At 46.9% G+C, this 22,204-nt stretch overlaps 1 protein-coding gene across 2 annotated transcripts; it reads left to right on the plus strand.

The window, feature by feature from the left end:
• The first annotated feature begins 1,156 nt into the window (after positions 1-1,156).
• On the plus strand, positions 1,157-21,600 carry LOC104570110 (hepatocyte nuclear factor 4-beta). Of its 2 annotated transcripts, XM_088529083.1 has the most exons (11): positions 1,157-1,240; positions 2,246-2,450; positions 8,273-8,444; positions 9,989-10,083; positions 16,104-16,210; positions 17,256-17,411; positions 17,915-18,002; positions 18,864-19,016; positions 19,641-19,877; positions 20,236-20,349; positions 21,420-21,600. In XM_088529083.1, exons 2-11 carry the CDS (start codon positions 2,336-2,338, stop codon positions 21,554-21,556), a joined length of 1,374 nt encoding a protein of 457 aa, XP_088385209.1. In that variant the 5' UTR covers positions 1,157-1,240; positions 2,246-2,335; the 3' UTR covers positions 21,557-21,600. The 2 variants fall into 2 exon arrangements, with proteins under 2 accessions (XP_088385209.1, XP_088385208.1); XM_088529082.1 differs by lacking the exon at positions 1,157-1,240 and having other exon boundaries at positions 1,969-2,450.
• The last annotated feature ends 604 nt before the right edge of the window (positions 21,601-22,204 follow it).

A 22,204-nucleotide genomic window follows, 5' to 3' on the forward strand; every position in this document is an offset into this window, starting at 1 on the left:
GAAACAGGGAGAAGGAAAATAAGAGAGTTTTCAGACCACAGCAAGATTTTGGTGATGTCCAGGGCTGCTTTTGTGCTAGAGGGTGCTGGCATCTGAGATGAGCAGAAATGTGTGTGTAGTATCGCTGCAGCACCACTTTCAATAACGTATCAGTTGTGATCAGCACTGCGGAGGTGGCATTGAAAGCCAGGACCTGAACTGAGAAATTTGCACTATAACCTTTTGTTATTCCCAGAAGGAGAAAGGTTTGAGCAAGGCCTCACCACCCAGCAGTCTTTGGAAATGAGCCTCAACCATTGCTTTGGACTGCGGGATGGAGAACACAGAGGGATTTCCAAACCTGGTGGCGATGACCTCAGGCCTCCGAACCCAGCGTCTTCTTTCTGGTCCACAACTCTCTGAAAAGATGATGACTACCTACCAGTAAGGCTATTCTAACAGCCAAGAACCCATAGAAATCCCACTGGAACTGTAGCAACCAGTCTGAGTGTCCTTGCATGGCTGGAAGGGGAGAGGAGTGCTGAGAAAGAGGCAGGAGTGCGCCCATAGCTCAGTTCACAAAAATGTGCCAGATTAATAAGCCTAATTATGACTGACATTGAGTAAGACGCAAGAACGACTAATCAGATGCTAACTTAGCTGATGCTGGCATTACTGAAAGCCTAAGGGCAAAGTCCAAGGATAAAAACATAACTTCTTATCTAACCCAAGAGTCATTTGTGCACTACTAGTTACAGCGTGTTCTTAAAAAAGGAAAGAAGGAAAAAATATCTATAGCACGTGAAATTATTTTATGCCTCACAAATGATAAGAAAATAAAGCTAAAAGGTCCTGCATCCAATCTTTGTAGGGGAAAAGCCCATCTACAATTGACACGTTGCAAAGTCTGCTCACTGTACCCAGGATGCGGACAAATCCTGGCAGCCTGTATGAAATGCTGGGTTTGTGCAGATGAAATGAAAATGAGTGTATCTAAGATATTTCAAAACCAGTTTGGGGATATTTCTTGCTATTTGGAGTTTGCTAGGATACACCGAGGCCGCCCTATTTCTCAGTTCAGTGAGAGTTCAAGCAGTCTGGCAAGCCTTTCTTTTTGGCCAAGGCTCCTTTTCTGGCAACACATCTATTTCTCGACTCTTCTTTCCTCCAGATTTGACAGGATGTTGAACTGGACCTCACAGAACAACTCATGGAAAAGAAAGGATCTCTGACACACACCAGCGTCACTGGAAAGGGAATGGTAAGGTCAAGGAAGGCACCTGGAAGATGAAACCAGGAGTAAACCAACCATTTCAAGCCATATTGCATTAGCAAAATGCATGACTATTTTATTTGCCGTAAAACTCATGACTCTTAACAAGGAACGAACTTTCTGGGCAAAATACAGTAAATTTAAAAAACCTAGAGTCCCGTGGGAGAAACTGGAGTTGCAGTTGCATGAGATGGGCCTTTCCCAGTGAAACCCAGAATGAATCAACACGAAATGCAATACCATTTACCTGCTTGGGAGTCTGTCCCGTCCCTTCCAGCCCTTTCCATTTGCTTCACTTGCTGTTGCTTGAAACCTTCTACCCTCACAACCTACAGCTGCAACCTCCAGCTTCCTCAGTGGGAGCTCTTTGACACCATGGCTGGTGTGCGGCAGGAGTGGGAAGACCTGAGTGACAGGGATGGTGGATGAAGGTGACGTGATGTCTCCTGGGCTAAATGTGAAGTTGCCTGTGACTAGCCCTCATTTTCCCCTTTGGAAACTCCAGGTGAAGCTCAATGAGCATCACTGCTCATCACTCTCTTGGCAGTGCCACCGGCTTGGAGTATCAACCTACTTTGAACCTTCAGCCAGCCATGACACTGACTCATTTTCTTCTCCAGCTTCAGGTGACATCACTCTGTCTTTCTCCAAGGGTTGGTAGCTGGTAGCCGAGAAAGGCATATTGACCCGGCTGGGCGTTATTTGACGTGACCACTGCTGAACAACAGCTCGTGTGTGTGAACGCCTCCGCGCAGCCCTTTTCAAAATGTTTGCACAGGCACGGCCATAAACCAGGCTGTATTGACCCAAAGATGCAATCCAAGTTGTTTGAGTCTAGGCCTTATCTACATCATATTATCAGGACTCAGAGCCCAGATGCACCCCGGGAAGGGAGGGGACTGCGTGCGAGAGAGAGGGAAAAGCTTCGTCCCTTGTGCCCCGGCACGGGGAGGGGACTGTGCCCAGCGCTGGGTAATGATTTGTCATTTCAAGGGCCGAGGTGTCTCTCTTGGTGGCGGAAAACTTGGCCGTGATTGACAGCGGCGCCGTTTTCGCCTCTTCCCTTGCTGTTGACAAGTAATAATGAAGCTTTGTCAGTCCATCATGGACATGGATATGCCCGACTACGTAGACTCCTTGGATTCCTCTTACACCATGCTGGAATTTGAAAATCTGCGGGTGCTTCCGAGTAACACTGGTGAGATTTCACTTCAATTCCTCTTCAACAACCTCTACTATCCTTTCCAAAAATCTGAGGGACTGGGAAAGGCAGACAGGAGCTGCGGGGCAAAGCGGGGAAGGGGTAATATTTAAGCAGCTCACCTGTCAACTGCTGTTGCATCTACAGTTATATTTGGGCTGAAATAAGGGACCCCTTCCCATAAGGATCATATTTTGAGTTATTTCTTCCCTTAATGTGCTAAGTGTCACATCCTGAAGAGTCCACAATGTATAGCAAATGCTAGTGAAGCTACTGATGGAACACCATCAATTTGTCCCTCGATTGACAGCATTTCATTACGAAAAACTGGTCATTCCCCTTCATGACTAAGGTTCAAATTTAATCCTTGGAAAAGATGCCATCTAAACTCTTACAACAGACCATGATCTGATTTTACTTAGTAGATACGTAGGTTGAGAAGCAATATCCAAAGAGCACTTGTTGTATGTGCTTGCTACGGGGATTGCCCCAGAGCCTTTATAACACACAGAAATTTGCTGTGAGATGTAAGTTTTTATATTCCGGCACTTTCACTTTGTTCACAGAAATAAAACGTGCTGCCATGAAAGGCAGTCTGACTTTAAGCAAGTACTATTCTGTCACATTAACTATTCACTATCTGACAAATAAAAGATATATTAGTCATATAATATACAAGTTATGGTATAACTGAATATGATACCAATTCTGGCAATGCCTTTGGAGAATTTCAACAATATTTCACTTAATTTGTTACAAAATTTAGTGAAATTAAGAAGGTCTTTTTATTGTCTTGCATTTTTTCATTAGTTATCATGTCAGAAGAAATCAGGGTTTCAGAATTACTTTTGCCCACAGCAAAAAATGATTAGATTTATTAATCTTGGACATGGAAAGTGTCAGTAGGCGAGTGAAATTAAAAGTCCCAGAGAAATTTTATTTTAAAACTAACTTCAAGAAAAGCTCTTTCTACCCCTAAGTAAAGGATTTTCAATTATTTTTGCTAGTGCCAGATAGACTGGATCTTATTTCTTATTATTTTTGCCGAAAGGTTTCCATCTACCATCCTACTCCAGAAATGTTATTCAACACAGATGTTCCGCTTTGTTTCTGAACATAAGGTATTTTTTGCTTTTTACTGCAGTACAATTTTTCTCAAAATTCACTACATTTTGGCAAATTAAACTACCTAAATCTCTTTGGGGCTCTTTACATTGTTTCGTTACGTGAGACTGACAGGTTCAGTTTTTCTGAAGTTTACCTAGATCAGTATTGGGTTATTTGCTTAGTTGTTAATGAGTAACATGTTCTCTCAGGAACTAGCTGTTTTGAAATTAGCTTGTTTGTCTTGGGTAAGTGTCCTCTTCTACAGTTTGTAAAAATAACTTCAAAAAAGAGCTGAAATGTCCCTGCATGGAAATTTTCTACCAATCAACCTAGTTCAGTTCCCGCATACACCCCAAAAGGGAAGTTCACAGAAAAAGTTTGTAGTTCCAAAAATGTTTTAAAATTCGTTAAACCCAAGAAATAAGCTCAGTTTAGGTAATGTTCATAAAATGTTTCCTACATTCTGAGTAATTTTTGTGTGTGTGTTTTTAAAAAAATTATTTTTTTCAAATAAGGATTGTTTTTTTAAAATAATTATTTCCTTCTTTGGGATTTTTTTTTATCAGAAATTTGGTTTGATTAGTGGTGTGGAGCACTTCTAGTGTTAGGCATTCTGTTTCAGAAAGCTGCCGTAGTTTTGAGTTACTATTTTGGATCCTCCACCTTTAAATAGACCATTATTTGCCAAACACTTTGAGATTAATTCAAAAATAAAGAATAAAACCCATTATGGGAGTGGAGGAGGAGTATAAAATAATTGGCCATTTCAAACAGAAAGAATGGCAAAAGGAAATGAATGAAAAAGGAGGGTAATCCTGCCTCTCCTTTATAAAATACCCATTGTAGCTGCAGAAATATCCGCATTTGGTGCAAACCCGTTTCCTTTATCTTGGCTGCCTTTGCAAGGCCTATTCTCACTTTGGTTTTATGTGCTGTCAATAGCCATTTCATAAGCTTCATATCAGAGTTGTCATAATTAGCTTGTATATATGTAAAATATATAGGTATATGTATATTTTATAACAGAATTAGCTTGCAGTGATTCTCTGGCTGGGTGTCAGTGGACAGCGTGGCCCCAGCTCGCAGTGCCAGCTCCTCTCCAGCTCTGTGTTTGCATGCACACATTTTGCAACAGTGTTTTTTGGGCTCTAATTGGAGTGCGATGCATGACCTAAATCCACATTCACATGCCCTTTGTGTTCAGCTTGACACGTGCAATTTGGTGCGTGGGTTGTGTTGCTGGTAGCTGCAAAGGACACGTGCTAAAGCCAAGATGGACCCTGGGTTCTGGACATGCAAATCTAAAGACATTTTGGAAATTATTTCAGGGTAGCTGTCCTACAGCAAAATGTGTTTAGGAGAGATAGGGACTGCTGACTGTCCAGTAGCCTGGAAAATAATGGAAAGGAAAAGCAGCAGAGAGGTTTTCAGGGACCAAGCAAGCTCCTGCTCTTGAGATGCTGTTTGCCAGCAGCATGAGACCATTGTCACTGTCATTTCTTGTAGCTACAAAACTTGACATCTTCATTTCAGTCCTGATTTGATGATGATTTTACATAGTACAGGAAGCATGCAGCAAAAATCAGTGTGCATTGTGGCTGCGAGTTTGATGTTCCCGTCCAAAACTGCTGCAGCCTCGGGGCTAAGCTCATCGCTTCTAGGCAGGTTGTGCTTTTGGACTGAAACCCTGACTTTTCTGCCTCTCTGTATCCTGCTGACAACCCCAGTGAGGACTCTGACCTTCAGCTCAGTCTAGGACCTGTGTGAGGTCAAGATGAGTTGTGGTCTGGGCTTGTCGGTCCCTAGATGCATCCCACCAGGAAATGTTTCAGAGCTGGCCTGGGTTAGAAGCTACTTGGTTATACCACGGCAATGAGTATCTATAACAGATATATCCAAGCATCTCTGGTGAGGACATCTAGGAGTTTTTCATCTGCATTGAGCCAGGTGAACTTGGACCAGGTCCAGGTCTGAGCAGGTTGGTGACTTGCATAGGTGGTCACCAGTCCTCAGCTGGTTTCTCAGGCAGGGAAGAGCTCTGGGAGCAAGTCTGGGTTTCCTCTACCCAGAGCATCCCAGGAAAAATCCAGACATTCCCCAAATCCAGGGTAGGGTGAAGGCCATGCCAAAACCTTCCTCCTGCACACATGGTATTTGCTGTGTGTTTGCTCTCCTCTGTGCTTTTGGAACTCCTCGTTGGTCAGTAAGCTGGGTTTATAATAAGTATTATTAATTAAAATTAACCATTACAATGGTCCGTCCTAATGTACAGTTACCCAGCTGAATTTTAGCTTATGAGTTTGTGTTTCTATGGATTTTATGGGTATGAGCGAGGGCAAAATTTAGCTCAGTAACTTCCATGGGCCCTCGCTGATGTCCTTTACCTCAGTAATACTGGATTAAGTTCAGATTAGGAATTTCTTCCTCTCCTTAGCAAACGGTTCCTCACGTGTCCTACTGACATAAGGAGGAAAACGGCTTCTCCGATGAGTAAATGCTTTGCAGCCTTGGGGGATGTTTTGCAATCTGGACTCAGCTGAGGAATGAGGAGTCCATTGGAGACCCAAATTGCATGATTTTGGCTCAAGTCCTGAAGTCACTAGAGAAATCATGGGTGGAGCAGAGACAGAAATTGTTTTTTTTATCTTTATTTTTGTTGTGCAGTTTTTCTTTTAATGGAATCCAGCATACTCTGCGCATTTGTTTATGGTCACATGCTCCTTCAGAAAACAATGACAAATGGATGGAGTAACTGATATGTAAATATTTAGCAATAAGTGCAGTTATTCCGGAAAGAGTATTCTACTACAGCTTATTTTGTACTGAATTAGCAAGCACTATAAAACTAAGGAAAACAATGTAAATCACCATTAAACACCTCAGGCAGAGACTAAGCTTCCTACTGACAAAGACCAGATCTGGGAATATTTCATATGGATTTGGGGAAGAGGTAAATTTCTGTCATCATGACCTAAGAAAGATGCAAACACTGCCATTTTTCTTCTTGTGTTACCTCCACTTCACTATAGTCTGCTTGTTTATTCATCCCTTTATTAGAAGGTGACATTTAGATTAAAACATTTTGGGGAACAAGCGGAGGAAAACTGGCTTTCATGTTTGTACAGCATGAGTTACAGTTGGTCCCAACCTTGTCCTTTAGGTGGTATATAAAAATACGTGGTTAATATTAATATAAAACCTGTCAAATTACAGGAATGATAAAAATGTTAAAGAAAATTTAAATATTTTTCATCTAAAAACAATTACGAAAAAAATCATTTTTAAGCCTTTTTTTTCTGAGAGCACAAACATATAAACCCTTTTCAAGAGTTCGCTTAATGTTAAAGACCTCACTTCCTAGCTAAAAAAGTGTCTAGGTTTTGAAAAGCTAAAGCTGTTTCTGCTTCTCTTTTTTTTTTTTTTTTGGCTCCCCATTGCAATTTTTATTGAATAGCAAATATTTTCACTATAAATTTTTGATGCGTATTCATACACCGAAATAGCATTCTCTCTCTCTTGCTCTGCATATGTACATGTTGTGTGGGGATGATCCAAAGCTATTTTTATGCATTTTGCTTTAGAAAGCTTTCCCCAGGCGGGCCGGCTTCGTGCCCTTCCCCTTCATGCCAATTCCTCCCCGTTGAGTAACTGTCTCTAAGGTTTTCTCCTTGCTCGATGCAAAGGACTGGAGCTTTGCTCGGTTGAGTCTGGCTTGTCCCCGTGGTGGGATGCTGCTTGTCCCCAAAATGTTGCCCAGGTCCCTGCAGCAGGAGATCTCCTCATCTGGAACGGAAAGCCAAAGAGGGAAAGCTCCCAGAGGAATGATAATTCCATAAAAGTGGAGTGCCCGGGTCAGGACAGACCAGGCACACATTGCACCTCTCTGCACAACGTAAACTGTGTCATCTGGGTCTTTTCAAGTGTCTCCTTCTTTTATTTTATTTTTTATTTTTTTTAATTTTTTCTTTTCCAAGCTATGCCTCAAATTAGGAGGCTTAAGAGTCTGGTGGTTACGGACGACCTTTAAAGGGGACTTTCAGCAGCCGGCCGGGACAGAGCTATTCCTGCCCCAAATGGGCGAGTGCAAACAGAGGCCATCACAGAGGGCTTTCATATGACCTAATTGTAGGTGCCTAATTTAGGTGGAGGATCCTCCTGCACCCCTCCGAGCAATGGGGCGATTCAGAGGGCGAACGACCCAGACTTGGGAGGACTGAGGTGACCTTTGTGAGAACTGCTGCCCTCTCTTTGAGCGACTGAGATGCTCAGAGCAGCAGCCTCTTGTCACTGTCACCTTTGTCGCATGCACAAAACAGGTCACCCTTCCCATCCCCGCTCTCTCCCAATAATCTTGGGAGCTAATGGTGTCCTTTCCACTGTCTTCTGAGGGCACCAACTTTGAAGCACATTCTTCAGACTTACGCTCCTTAAGAGCACATATCTCATCTCTGGACATGACTTCTCTGCATGTAGCATGAAAAGCAGCAGTAATTGCTCAGTTCTCATGAGTGCATTGAGGTGGGTTGAGATGTTCCAGGTCACTGAAACCACCCAAGGAGAGCCAGAAACTCTTAGCTGTGGTTGAGAAGGGCACGATGGAGGCTTCGCATGTGGCAGATCCCACATGCGTGGTGGTGGGAAGGGGCCACAATTCCCTATGGGGCTGCTCTGGTTGGCGGGGAGGTCTCAGGGGCTCCATGCTCTGTCCACAGAGGCCATCGCAGCTGAGTCAACCAACACCAACCTCCTCACCAACGGCATCAGCTCCCTGTGCTCCATCTGCGGGGACCGCGCAACCGGCAAGCACTACGGCGCGTCCAGCTGTGACGGCTGCAAGGGCTTCTTCAGGAGGAGCGTCCGCAAGAACCACGTCTACTCCTGCAGGTACTCACCCCCGCTATTGGAAATTTGCACCGTTTATTGGAATTGTAATGTGGGGGATCAGGATTTAGAGTGGGGTTCCCGGGTGAGGAATTAATGTGGTGAGTGTGTTAACACGATGCTGCTGCTTGGTTTCTGACCAGAAGAGAGGGAGCTAAGGAATAACGGGCTCCCTGCTCATCTCAGACTGTGACACCTTTTGTGACGCTGAGCAATCCATTTCATGAGTTTCTCATCCCTATTTTCCCCAAAAGGAAATTGCAGATGTGAAGGTTTCACAGCTGTGAGGGTTGACAATGTAGGTACAACCTCTGGGTGTGGGGTGGCACTTGACCTCATCACAGTCTAGCAAGGGAATGCCAAGGAGGTGAAAGATTTATTTTCAGATAAGACCTTTCCTGCTTTTCCCAGTAATATCTCACATAAAAGCCATGAGCCTTCAAGAACCTGTCACCTCTAAAGCCTCCATCTCCCCCATAGCTTCTCCAGTTTTGCTGTCAAACCAATTAAAATACATACACTAACATATCCCTGTCTGCTTTACAACTGCTCTGAGAATCTACCAGGCACCAATGAGCCATGTCCACGTACATAGTAGTATATATTTGAGTGATTTTTTTTTTTTCCAGAAGGAGGCTATAAATTATACTGCAGCTATCTTGGTTGACCTTAGGAAAAGAATGTTGCTTATCTTAAAGCAGGAGGAAAAAATAAAAAATAATAATAAAAAAGGTGGAAGCCCTTCATCTCTAATTAAAACCTGGAAGTTCTCTTTCTGTTCCAAAGTTCCTCCTCTTTAAGGGTGTTCCAAATTTTTGCACTGCGGGTCACCCTGTTTGTTGGAAAGGCTCCTGAGGTGCTTATCACTCCAGAACACACCGGCCATCGTGGACACCCTGTGCGATGGTGCTGCCCATCCGTGCACCGCGTGATCCCAACAGCAGCAGGAAATAGCTACTACTGATTTCTCTTTTGGAAATTTCTCCCCAGGAACCCGTGAATCACTGCGTGCTATTAGCCAGGGAAGGGCTGCAGAGTCAAAGCCAAGTAAATGGCAAATACTCCCCTGCTTGCGAATCCTTATTTGGTGAGCAGTGCTGTTTTTAGCACAGCTCTGCTGTTTATTGCAGATGTGAATTCCTTGGAAAGTCTTTGAGCCTTTGCACCTTTGGCTTGGGACCAGCCTGGGAACCGATGACAGTCTCCAAGAGCCCTGCGTTGTGTCTTCTCGCCATGGCAGATTCCTGCCCCGGTGCTTTTCCCACTACCAAGCCTATGCAGGTTCCCAAGCCCTCCATGGAAATGGAGAGGAATTAGGAGGTTTTCTGCCTCCAAATGAGGCCCAGGGAGCTAGAGACATGTCAGGGCCTGTGCTATATAGTATAATTAATCCACACAAAGGAGGATGGTCTTAAAGGCAGAACAAGCTCTTCCCTGGGCTCACCCCATGCCCAGCACGATCAAGCCTGGGGCTGCATTTGGGGCTGCCCAGCGTTATCGGGATGCCGGCAGGTTGGTTGCTCCATGTTTCTCCCATCTCCTCCCAGGTTCAGCCGCCAATGTGTGATAGACAAAGACAAGAGGAACCAGTGCCGATACTGCAGGCTGAAGAAATGCTTCAGAGCTGGCATGAAGAAAGAAGGTAGGTGTCACCGCACATTGGGTTCCTGTGTCCTTTCACACTTTTCTGTCCCTACCTGTACTGCAGTGGATTGATGGTGGGGAGCAGCGACAGCCCTGATACTGGGACACAATGACCATGGGTTGCCTGGGGAGATGTTTCCTTCTCACAAGAAGACCCTGTTTCCCACCTCGGACTAAATTATCTTGGACAGGCTGGTCTCTGGAGGGTATTTTTATACTGGAAAAGGGATAGGTTTCTTCAGGGAGCACTTTAGAGCACCCAAAGCCAGATTCAAGCTCTGAATTGCCTGAGGAAGGCATTTCTCCATGAGATGAATCTGCAGATGGTCTTCATCAGGCCAAAGCTCCTCCTAGCACCCACATTCTTTTAGTATCCTTTATCAACTAGACATGTAGGGCCTTGGTTTCTCCGTCATTGGCTTGCTGGAGGGGTCACACAGGGCTCTTTTGGTGCCCCTGAAGAAGCCAGGCAGCCCTGGGCACGTGCACAGCTCCCGGGCAGAGCGATGGAGTCACTGCCCAGCCTTGACAACTCGCTCCCGGGTGTAGGTTTGTTGATTTGGCCTGCGAGCACTTCACAGCAGGCATTTCCTTGCCATACTCCTGATAGGGCGACTGCTAATCCCAGCTGTGACAATCTCAGCTAGGACCGGCCTCATAAACTCTAGCAGTTGAGTATTGCAAAGCTGTGCTTGGTGGTTGCCTTGACCGATGCTCCTGCAGACCCTCGAGCGAGGCACAGGCAAAACGCGATGCCCCGTGGGTCAAGACCCAGTGCTCCGTGTTGGGGTCTGTGTCCATCACAGCTGTGTCCTACTGAGTCCAGAGCTGGGTCAGGGTCAAGCCCTAGAGCTTGACTTGTTGTCATGGCAGCATGGCCATAACGTGACTATTAGTGATGGGACCAGTGGGTCAGCCAAGTATTAACTGGTGCTTTTTGCTGCATTTCACACTATTTGTGTTGCAAGGGACAAGCAGGCAGTGATGGTGATCATTGGAAGAATGTCCTTCAGGACACTATACTTGCATAGTGGGAGAGCATTGATGGTACTGTTGTACTTACTGCAAGTTTTTGGGACAGAGACAGAATACGAAAGCTAGGGGAAAAAAGAGAAATAATTCTTAACAAAATAAGACTAACCCAAAGCTAAATGTCAGGATCTAGCCTATTCAACATGAGGATGAAGTCAGTCATTGATGTAGCAAGCTCCATAGCTCAGAAATGGTGAAATCTGGTGATGGGTTCCATTCTTGGAGTTGAAACATGTTTTTCTAATTGGTTTTATGGTAAAAGTTATAAAACCTTGGCTCATTCGCTCATTATCGATTGCAGCTCTGTAGAAGATGACTCACTTCAAGTTCCACATAGTCACATTCTTTGAAACTGTTTTTATGAGTGCAGTCAGGTTGCGTGCAAGCAAACTGCTCGTGTGTTTGGTGAGACAGATTTGCAAGCACCTTGAGCAAGGGCTTTGTGGAGCAGCACCGCATGCACAGCCTGGGTGCAGAGCTACGAGAGAAACCCTCTTGCACAACCGTGTGCACGAGAAAGAACACAATTATTTGCTTTAGGGTGGTTCTAGATTAATATTAAACAGTACTGTGAAGCATTAGGGAAGAATAGAAATGGTGTCTTGGGATAGAACACTGTTAGGACCATACCAAGTTTGCAGGTTATTCACACTGGGGACGGGAGCAGCGATGCTCATGCTGGGGTGGCCCCGGCACGGAGCGCCTGGACACGCTCTGCTTTTGGCACACCGTTTTCCAGCCAGCTGGTATAAAAGGGATCAGACTTTCCAGGGTGTGGTAATAAGGCTGTTTGCCCACAGGAGAGGGGAAGAAACTGGAAATGATGGTTATTGCGGCTGGTGTCTGCTGATACACCTGGAGCGGGGCGAGCTCCATCGTCACCCTCTGCCCAAGGGGCTGGGTGCAATCCTGGAAAACCCAGCGGTTCCCAAATGTTCTCCTCCAGGAAAAACTAGCTGACAAGCTGGAATTTTTGAACCAGAAGGATTTTTTTTTTCCCCCAATCTTCCTGTGTTGTAAGATGTGATGTGGCACAATTGGATCTTTCTCTCTCTGTCTTTTTTTTTTTTTTTTTTGCCTATTGGAAACAACTGTAACACATAAGAAATTTCTAGAGGCAATGTGTTTATCTAGCTTTATAAAATGGACATTTCTGTCCTAAAATAATAGCTGTTTGTGCAAACACCTGGGCTAGATCTAGGCAGCAGGACCATGGTCTCCACAGTTCATGGAGGTCTCATCAGCTTCCTTTAAGTTTCCTTCTTAGTTCAGTTGGGACTTCTTTAATTATGCTTTCCAAGAGGTCCAAGGTCTGAGCAGCTCCAGAGAAGATATTTGGTACAGGGAGGTCTGAAGTGGTCAGGAAGGTTCAGATTTTGCAACACTCAAATCGAACAGCAGGATGCTGCTTTTAGCATATTACTGAGATCATGTTTAACCTTGAATAAATTAGCAGAGTGTGATTATTCTGACGAACCGGGTCACCAAATCCCAGCGAGCATTTAATAACCTTGGAGCCTTTTGAAATGCCCAGCATTACACTGTCAGTTTGCCAGAGAGAAAAGAGGGTTAATATTTAACCTCTCGCCCCCTTTAAAGTGACTTATGAATGTGCATGAGCACCTTTAGATGTATGCAGAAGCGAGAAGAATTATTGTGCCCCTTCCTGTCACATCTCAGTGGGAGGATTTCAGCCTGGCCTGATTTATTTTTGTTAAATTGGACAGGTTTATAGGACTGTTTTGTCAGGTTTCACGGGACCTTTATCTTGCATCCTACCACAGTTTTCACATCTTTTCTGCTACCTTTGGAAGGTCTGAGATCCCAGGTCATTGCAGAGGCAGATGGAAAAGTTAAAAGATCTTTGCTACTTTGGTAAAAATCCCAAATCGATGACAGCGCATGAAAAGATTAATTGTGGATATACCACTGGGCTTTGCAGCCCTATGCAATGTATCACCCCTACAGTATCAGAAACAGCCCGGGGAAAAGATATTTTGTGCTTGTATAAATTAATGAGTACGGAGTCATTAAGGCATGATTAAAGGGGGGTTTCAACCTGTGCAGGGATGGTGGAAAGTTACCGGTTTGCTGCAGTGTGCCTCAAATCAATGTCTGCTCCCTGACGCATTGGCTGTGCTGGCGGCTCCTCGTCACATGCCCTGCGCTGTGTGGCAAGGTGGCAAGGACACGGTGTTTGGGAAACACGGGCTTGTTGCAATTCCACAAACAACACGGCTGTTTGCTCAGGAGCCCGCACGGGCACTTTGCGCTTGCTGCGGATGCGGAAATGCATTGGATGGGCAATCCGTGCAGTTTTGCTTTTGCTTCCCATGGCGGAGAATGACTCTCCCGCTGCTCCTTGGGGATGCGGTTGGATCCCAGGGCACCGGCGTGTCTTTCCTCTGGGAAAAGCATTTGCTCCAGCCAGGAGCTTTGCTGTGAGCTGCTCCAGTGACATCCCCTTCTGCCACAGCCCTTTCCAAGCTCTACAACGCTCGGGGCTCTCCCTTGCAACTGGATGGGAAAACACCTCAAGCAGGGGCTTGGTGGCAACCTTGGGCGAGTGCCAGGCTAGTGTGGGACCCACTGCGCCCTCCAGCACCAACCGCCAAGTCTTTAGTCTTTTATGAGCCCAATAAATGCGGCCATATAATTACCACGGGGCAACAGATTAATGTTGTGGCAGGTAAAACATTAACTCCCTCTTGTATCTTATTCCATAGCATCTTGGGTACTTTCAGTGATAACGCCAACATCACCTTGAGAAAGTCCTCCTGTGCCAGCCGCTTGCACCCCAAGAGTGACTTTAGTGCATTGAAAAATGTGCCCAAAATGATCCCAAGAGGAAGGGGGAATGAGGCCTCCTGAAGGCATCGGGGTGTAGGGGTGGATCTGCTGGGTTTTGTAGCTCCTGTGTGAAATAAGATGCATTCACGAGCCAAGACCTTCCTCTTGTGATAAAAGCCATGATTTACACAGAGATTTTATTGAGGAAAAGTTTCTCAGGGGTTCTGGGTTTTGCTCAGTGTTGGGTGTAAGAGTGTCCTGGTCCTGGAGTGATGTTGAATGTAAAAGCAGGGGAAATAAGCGGTTTGGAGAGTCTGTTTTCCTGTGGTTTATGTCCATGCAGGATCTGTAGCGTGTAAAGGCTTCTGTGCTGCATATGGGAGGGCTGCATCTTTTAAAACAGACCCAGCTCCTCACAGCCTTCACCCAGATGGGGAAGGGAAAAGGGGTCACTTTGATGGGACCTTCCCCTAGACGGAGCAACCGCCGGCCCCGAGCACCCACCCTGCTCAGAACCACCCCAAATCCCTGAAAACCAGCACGGGGCTCCTGTCCACGACCCAGTATTGATTTGGTCAGTAGCCGCCTGTGTTCTGCCCTTTCACTCCCTTGGCCTCCCATCAGAGGCGGGTTAGGAAAACAGATAAGAGGTTTGATCTGAGCTCACCAAAAACCCTCCTGCACCTGGGAGAAGAGGCGCTGCTCCTGCAGAGCCCCACGCACGGGATCGTCCCCACGGTCCTGGCGGGATCGGCCCCATCATTCCTGCGGGATCGGCCCCCATCGTCCCGGCAGGATCAGCCCCATCATGTTTCCAACGGGCTCAACAGGGAGCAGGGCCCAGGCAGACACCTTTATGGAGATGCCCATGAATCTGGTCAGAGAAAGGGGCTCTGTCCCAAGAGAGACACCTGCTCTGCAGCCAGCCCTGCGCTGTTAGGGGAAAAATAGGGATGGGTGAATGATTCCCATTTTGCTGAATGTGCAAAAATGCCAGTTTCTGGCATGCTGGTGGCTTCTCCAGGGCAAGAGCCATTGGACAGCGTGGCACCAGGCTCCACAGCAGTGCCCAATGCTGCCCACCCTGCTTTGGTGACAAACCGCCTGCTTTGGTGACCAAAACACACCCCGCAGCACCCAGGGAGTTAAAGCACAGAGCAAGCAGCACTTTGACAGCGATGTGTGAGTCATCCATCCCTCTAAACAAAACCAAAAGGAGCCTGGAATTACTGTACCAAGGAGCAGGGATGTACTGTGTTATCGGCACATGCTAAATCTTCCTGCTCCCTCAGCATTAAGGAACTGACAGTTGAATTTCGGAGCTGTCTGTAGCCAAGACGTATGAGCTGTCAGGAAAATGTTGAGTCTATGCTCAGTTCCTTCAGCTTCATCCAGGGTTGTTCTCCACTGAGCTGAGGTCTCGGGAAGATCATACGGTTTTCTGGGGGAAGACTAGTGCTGAAAACAAGGTTGTCCTCAGACTAAATCCTGCTTTTTAGTTTGCTGCTGGTTTGCTTGATTGCAGCAGTAGAGCTTATTCCATCCTCAGAGTCTGCTTTGCAAAAATAAAAGTGCAATAAATCTGTTATATCCAACATGCAGAGGCCACTGAGTATGAGGCTAGATATGGTTTGTGCTTCAGGAAAAAGAATAGTGAAAACAGTGGAACGGACCTTCCCAAATCCCCTTTTTTTCCCAGCTCAGTATGACACGACCGTGCCTTTCTGTTTGCAAAACCCTATGGCTAATCTCCCCTGTGCACAGGTGGCTCATTTCCTAATTTCACGCCGTCAAATGGAGATCTTGTCCTAGTCATCTTGGTTCCAGGTGAAAGCTCAGTGCGGTTGTGAACGGATGACACCCAGTTTTCCTCACGGGGAAGCTTTTGCTGTCGTCTTAGCAGGTCGTTGCTTGTCACCTTCTGTGCTGTGCATGATTTGCCTTGCTGAAGTGAGTTCACAGCGTATTCAAGGCACAATATACCCCTGTTCCTCATGAGGATGCTTTGAAACAGATTTGTGGGGATGATTCCCTCGGCTTCCTACGCCAGGGGCCTGTTTGCTCTCATTCCGGTGTCCAGCAAGGGTGGAAGGTGCTGCGGGCACCGCAGCCCCATGCGCTGCTGCTGTTTGCAACCAGCAGCCCCCCGTGATGGGGGACACGCGCAGCTAAGGCGCCGCGGCTCTGTCCTTGCAGCGGTGCAGAACGAGCGCGACCGCATCAGCATCCGGCGGAGCAGCTACGAGGACAACGGCTCCCTGTCCATCCACGTGCTCACCCAGGCCGAGGCCATGGCACAGCAGGTAGGAAACCGGGAACCACCTTCCACGGGCACCTCTGGGTCCCGTTATTCCCTCTTGGAGGGTTAAGACCTCGTTAAACCAGCCAGGGCTGGGTGTCTTCTGCCCTTGGATGGCTCTGCCGCAAAACCCGGCGCTGGGAAGGGGGTTCATTAAAGATATCCAAAAGCAAACAGTAAAAATCCTTGGCCCACCATAAACAGATGCAGCCTTTGGCATGTGGGACCCAAAGCTGAAGTTTTTGGGGCCTCAGGAATGCTAAAGCCCCCAGGTCCCTCCTGCACCAAGCCCTGTTGCTTCACCCCTGAGCAGTCGCTGCATTTCAGGCACATTTCCCCCCCCCTCTGCTATACAGTATAATCTGCCCTGGACATATCTTTGTAACTCTATTACCAGGGTAACCACTTTAGTGGGGGGAAAAAAAAATCTAATAAAATTGCTGGATTTAAACTAACGCCAATTCCTTTCTTATTCATGAATATTACCCTGCAAGTCGCTTACATTCCTATGCAAATGCACTCTTTCCACTGAGACATATGGTCCAGATTTGCATATATATTTATATATACACAACAATCTTTCCACTTCTTTTTCAAAAATTTGCTACATGTTAACTCCCCCCTCCTCCCCGGCTGTTTAGAGGTCGAAATGTGTGTTTTTGCACCCCAGACGGCTATGGTGGGGGAAGGATGCATATTCATGCGTACCGGGAATAAACCTTGTGTGTAAATAGCTATTGCCAAGCGCTGAGAGGCAGCGCTGCTGCCTGCTGCTGAGAAAGGGACTTGGAATGAGCCGGGAAGCGGGATGGATGGAGGGGAGTGCGTTGGGAGGGAGCACCACCTCGTGGAGGCTCCGAGGCCGACTGTCCCCCGGCCAGCAGACGAGTGTCACCGCCACCCCGGGTGTTGTGTTGGACACCGGGTGACGTTAATACGTCCGCAGAGTCCTCATGTTGTTAACAAATTGCTCCCGAGGGGTAGCGGGTGCTGGATGGGACCCTTGGGGTGACACGAGCCCCCCGGACCAAAGGGCCTCTGTGTTGCAGTACTCGTCGCCCAGCCCCGCGCACAGCGCGGATATCGCCATGAAGAAGGTCGCCACCATCAACGACGTGTGCGAGTCCATGAAGCAGCAGCTGCTGGTGCTGGTGGAGTGGGCAAAATACATCCCGGCCTTCTGCGAGCTCCCGCTCGACGACCAGGTAAAGCTGCTCCCCCGCAAACCCGGCGCATCCAAGGAAAATTCCCACCCGTGCCTGAGCCGGTGCATTTTGATGTTAATATATAGATCACCTTATGCAAGCAGCTTCTAGCGGGAGACGGTGAAGCAGGATCCCCTCAGTTGATGTCCAAAAAAACCAAGCCCATCACTTCAGGATGCACAAGGACCCAGTCAAAAAAAAAAAAAGACTGTTTTTCTCCCTATTGATGCCCAAGAGCTGAATATAAAAGCTACTTATTCCCCAATAACTAAACATCCTTGCTCTTTCAGCTGAACACAACTCATGGTTTCATTTGCCGTGAATGCAGCACTCCTGAAAAGTGATCTCAAGATATACTAATAATTTCTAGCTCTTAGCAGTATTTTATCTGCAGATCTGACATAGCTAAACACAAGCTGACTTCGACTTAATGCGAGCAGCGATAGCTCCCTGCTGTGTCTGCTGGTTCTGAAGTGCAATATCTCTTATTCCTTCTGTTCCAGGTCGCCTTACTCAGAGCCCACGCAGGGGAACATCTGCTCCTCGGAGTGGCCAAGCGCTCGATACCATATACCGATTTTCTACTATTAGGTAAAGTAGTGAACAATTCGCTGCTGCTTTTTGATTTGCACACACAGGTCAGGCTCTGCTGCCTACCCTAAATCCGCTCCGTATTCACCCTGCCAAGGAGCAGCTCCCTCGGATGGACACGGGCTGCAGATCTGGGCCAAAACTGAGAGCCTGGCAGGTCTCTAGAGGAAAGTAAAAAGGAACAGGCAAATCCACTGTGACTTGTTAAACTGTCCCTCTTCCAATTTGAAATTGTGGATGAAAAAAAATACATATATATATATGTATATATATATATATATATACTCGAATGGGACCTCAAAGTGCACTGTCTTGTTTTTGTAACTGAAATTGCCAACACACAGGCAATGGAGAATTTGGATATTGCTGCTTAAAAATGTAGTGCTTGACTATTAAAAATGGTAGTGCACATGGTTATGGTCTTCTGTTGCCCTCGGCCACCAAACACACTGGCACAATTTTTCTTGGAAAAAAGGACAATACTGACCTTAACAGTAATGCATTCAAGCAAAAGAGGGAGGGAGAACTTTATCTAAAAAAAATCAAAAAACAACCCCCCACACTGAAAGCTAAATAAGAGTAAGCGACACTTGAGATGCCAGATACAGCAGAGAGTAAATCAGTACAGAGCGTGGATGGGGATTTGCACATGGTGAGCTAGCGCCAGCATGGGTAGGCTACGAATTAAGGACCTAAAACTCTAATTAGACACTTGCCTGTCAACCCTGAATTTCAGTAAGAAATTGCATGCTGGAAGTCTGCAGCACATGGGCAAGGTGAATCCGTGCCCAGGGATTCAAGCCCAAGCTTCTTCTTGGCTAATTCACTGGGTCTTGACGCTGAATCTCTCTCCCCTGCCAGGCAATGACTTCATCATCCCAATGCACTGCCCAGAGCTGGAGATCGCCCGTGTGGCCACCAGAATCCTGGACGAGTTGGTGAAGCCCTTGCGAGACATCCAGATAGATGACAACGAGTACGCTTGCCTTAAAGCCATCATCTTCTTCGATCCAGGTGAGCTTCCTTCCTACGCATGAAGGTAAACATGGGGTTTGCAAAAGAGTCAATGGATTATAAAAGCTGAGCTGAAATAGGACAGCAAGCAGAGGGATACACCTGTACCTGTGTGCAAACTTTGCAGATCTTAGAGTTTTGCTGCACAGTAACGTGGCTTCAGGAAAGCCCATCAGTCTGAGATGGAGGAGATGACTATTAAGGATGTACATACATGCCTATATTGAATTATGCATAAAAGAAGTGAGGAGTCGGCTGAGCAGTGGTATGGAGCATCCATCAGCATTCAGACAGGAGAGCTGGATTGCTCAGAGTACGCAGAAATACCAAGGCTGCTTGTTAATGGGTCTTGCTGGCCTCTGGTACCAGAAGGCCAGCAGAGGCTGAGCCCATAGAGCAGAAGGTGGAGAGGAGCCCAGGGAAGACATTTTCTTGCTCTTTCCCATCAAATTCCACATCAGATGTGAAACAGTGGTAGCCCAGTCTGAGGAACCTGGAGATGCAGAGACATCACAGTCCGTGGGTCACTGATGTTTCTTCCTTTCCCTCTACAGAGTCTTAGGGACAAAATTAAGCCTTTTGGTTACGCATGCCGTCAATTAACTTCATTTCTTTCCCTCCCAGACTGCAAAGGCCTGAGCGAGCCCGGGAAGGTGAAGAACATGCGATTCCAGGTCCAGGTCAACCTGGAGGACTACATCAACGATCGCCAATACGACTCCCGAGGCCGCTTCAGCGACATCCTCCTCCTCCTGCCGCCGCTTCAGAGCATCACCTGGCAGATGATAGAGCAGGTCCAGTTCGTGAAGCTCTTCGGGGTGGCGCGGATTGACAGCTTGCTGCAGGAAATGCTGCTGGGAGGTAAGAACCCTGCTGAGAAGGACCAGCAAATTCATTACATCTCAAAGCCGTTAGCGAGCTTCGTGACTGGGTTTGTGGTTCTTTTCTGGAGGAAATGGGAGCACGTATGGTAGAGAAAACAAACCCTTGGCCTGGGAGGGGGGAAGCAAAGTTTTATTGAAACAGGCACTTCACACCAGCTGAGGACTTGGCTTTTAGGCAACACCCTTCAAGGCAACCCCACATTTTTGTTACCAACATGCAAAAATTGACCCTACTCATAGACAAGTCTCCCACGCTCCCTAAATAGAGGAGACTTGATAGAGTTCATCTGATTTCTTGGTAGCGATGCAAAAAGTGATGTCTCTGTCCACTGCAGGAACCACCATCGATCTCCAGTACCAGTCAGGACCTCCCAACCTGAACCTGGACCCTCTGCCAGGACACGTCCTGCCAAGCAGCATGAGCTCTGTGATTCACACCGCTCCAGACCGTACGTCTCCGCTCCTGCCCCATTAGGGACAGCTCAATGAGGGGTCTGGGTGGGAGAATCAGTTATGAAAAAAGAATTCGGGGCTTATTTATTTATTTAAGCATTACACTTGACTCAGAGTTCACATTTCCCCCTTGCTAATTTCCATTACTGTGAAATCTAGAAATACGTTTACAAAAATAAGCCAAGCTCTTCACATAATGGCCTGTTGCCGAGATTTGGACTTTTGAGATGCTACCAAGCACCACAAGAGTGAAAAAAACACCAGGATTGTGGACAGTCATTCCCTATGAGCACAGAGAACACTAGGAAATAACCACAGAGGAGCACACATGGTTATTAGTGGCAAGACTTTCCCCGTGCAAAACGTTTTGGTTGATGTCAAGCAGAACACAACATGACCTGACTACATGACCATCGTCAACCGCTGGAGAGAGGAGCTTTAAGGCGCTTCCCCAATGTAGGAGCAAACAGGCTGTGCTATTATGAAAAAAAAGCAGAACAAGAGCTGCAATTTAGCAGCCTCTGCTGTGTAATCATAAGTAAGTTCTTCCCCATTCACACAGTGTTCTTCTATTGGTTATGATTGCTTATGGCTCTTGGCAGTCTTTGGTATTTCTCATCCATGGAAATGCAGCTCCTTCCTTCCTTCTCCTTCCTTCCATCTCCTTCCTTCCTTCCATCTCCTTCCTTCCTTCTCCTTCCTTTCTTCCTTCCTTCTCCTTCCTTCCTTCCTTTCCCTCCCTCCCCACGTAGCGAGACCAGGAAATCTTTTTGCTTCTATAAATGAGATTTAGCAGCCAGCTTTCTTCTGACTAGGAGAGAAGGGATTGAAAAGCAGCTGGGGGAAAGCATTTCCCAAATGCAAAATGCCTGGAGGATCTGGCACATGTTTACACCACATCACAAGCCAGTAAGGGAGCAAAGGGCTGGATTTTGGAAGGAACCTGCTCTCCACCCAACCCTAAGCGCCTGCTCTTGGTTCCTGGGACAGTATTGGATTTTCTTTGGACCTTGCTCTGCTGAAGAGAATTTAGGTGCATTTTAATCCTGTGTTTCCTCTCCCACAGCGTCTCCCGAGGCCTCCCTTCCGTCTCCATCCACGAGCACCGGCAGCGAGGACTACAAGCTGGGCCCGAGCGCGGGCCCTGCGGCCGTGGCGCAGCTCCTGCCGCAGACAGTGATCCCGAAGCAGGAAATCCTATAGGCCGAGGTGGAAGGAGGAGCTGGAAACCTTGCTCAGAATGAAACGGGCCCTTCCTTTTTGCACAGCAACCCCCCCTGCTTGCAAGCGCATCGGTCGCTTGGGCTCGTTCGTGCTGCCCTCGCGTCACCAGTGATTGGGATTCCAACGCTCTTCGGTAGGATCGGGACTGCCAGCTCCTTGGAGCAGGGCTTTGGATTGCATTTGTTAGCACCGGGTGGTCGTAACCTTTTTTTAAATCCTTCAGCCGCCACCGTTATAAAACCCGGTGCCTTATGCAGCTCCAGGTAATGGTTAATGAGCGCGGCAACACCTGGAATTGTCAGCGTGAGAAGGTCTGTTCCCATTAAAAGCTGAGTACACTCCCACTACTCCTGCTGTAGTTTAAAGAGTATCTATCTCCATAACCCCCAGCAGGCCAAGCCTTCCCCATTCCACATAGTCTTGGCTTAATCTACTCAGAGCAGCTCATGTTTAATGCTGCTGAATTACACCTGTAGTAGCTGGAGTTCATCCAGGAGTCGTTACCTGTGGTCTCTGCTTTCTTTTGAGCACAGCAAACTGGTGTGAGACGACACCTATGACCTCTACAGCAGAGCATGGTTGGTAAATGTGATTAAAAACCCATAATGAGAAGCAGCCTGTCTCAAA

This window comes from Tinamus guttatus, unplaced genomic scaffold (assembly GCF_059628265.1).
Source record: "Tinamus guttatus ecotype Peru unplaced genomic scaffold, ASM5962826v1 Tinamus_guttatus_pri_ptg000323l, whole genome shotgun sequence".
In the NCBI taxonomy this organism is placed as follows: domain Eukaryota; kingdom Metazoa; phylum Chordata; class Aves; order Tinamiformes; family Tinamidae; genus Tinamus; species Tinamus guttatus.

Bases quoted from the DNA above. Each gene is read 5' to 3' on its own strand.
- LOC104570110 (XM_088529083.1), top strand. From the start codon at position 2,336: ATGAAGCTTTGTCAGTCCATCATGGACATGGATATGCCCGACTACGTA. The intron at 17,412-17,914 runs GTAAAGCTGCTC...CTTCTGTTCCAG, and splicing joins AGCTCCCGCTCGACGACCAG to GTCGCCTTACTCAGAGCCCA. The intron at 20,350-21,419 runs GTACGTCTCCGC...CCTCTCCCACAG, and splicing joins GATTCACACCGCTCCAGACC to CGTCTCCCGAGGCCTCCCTT.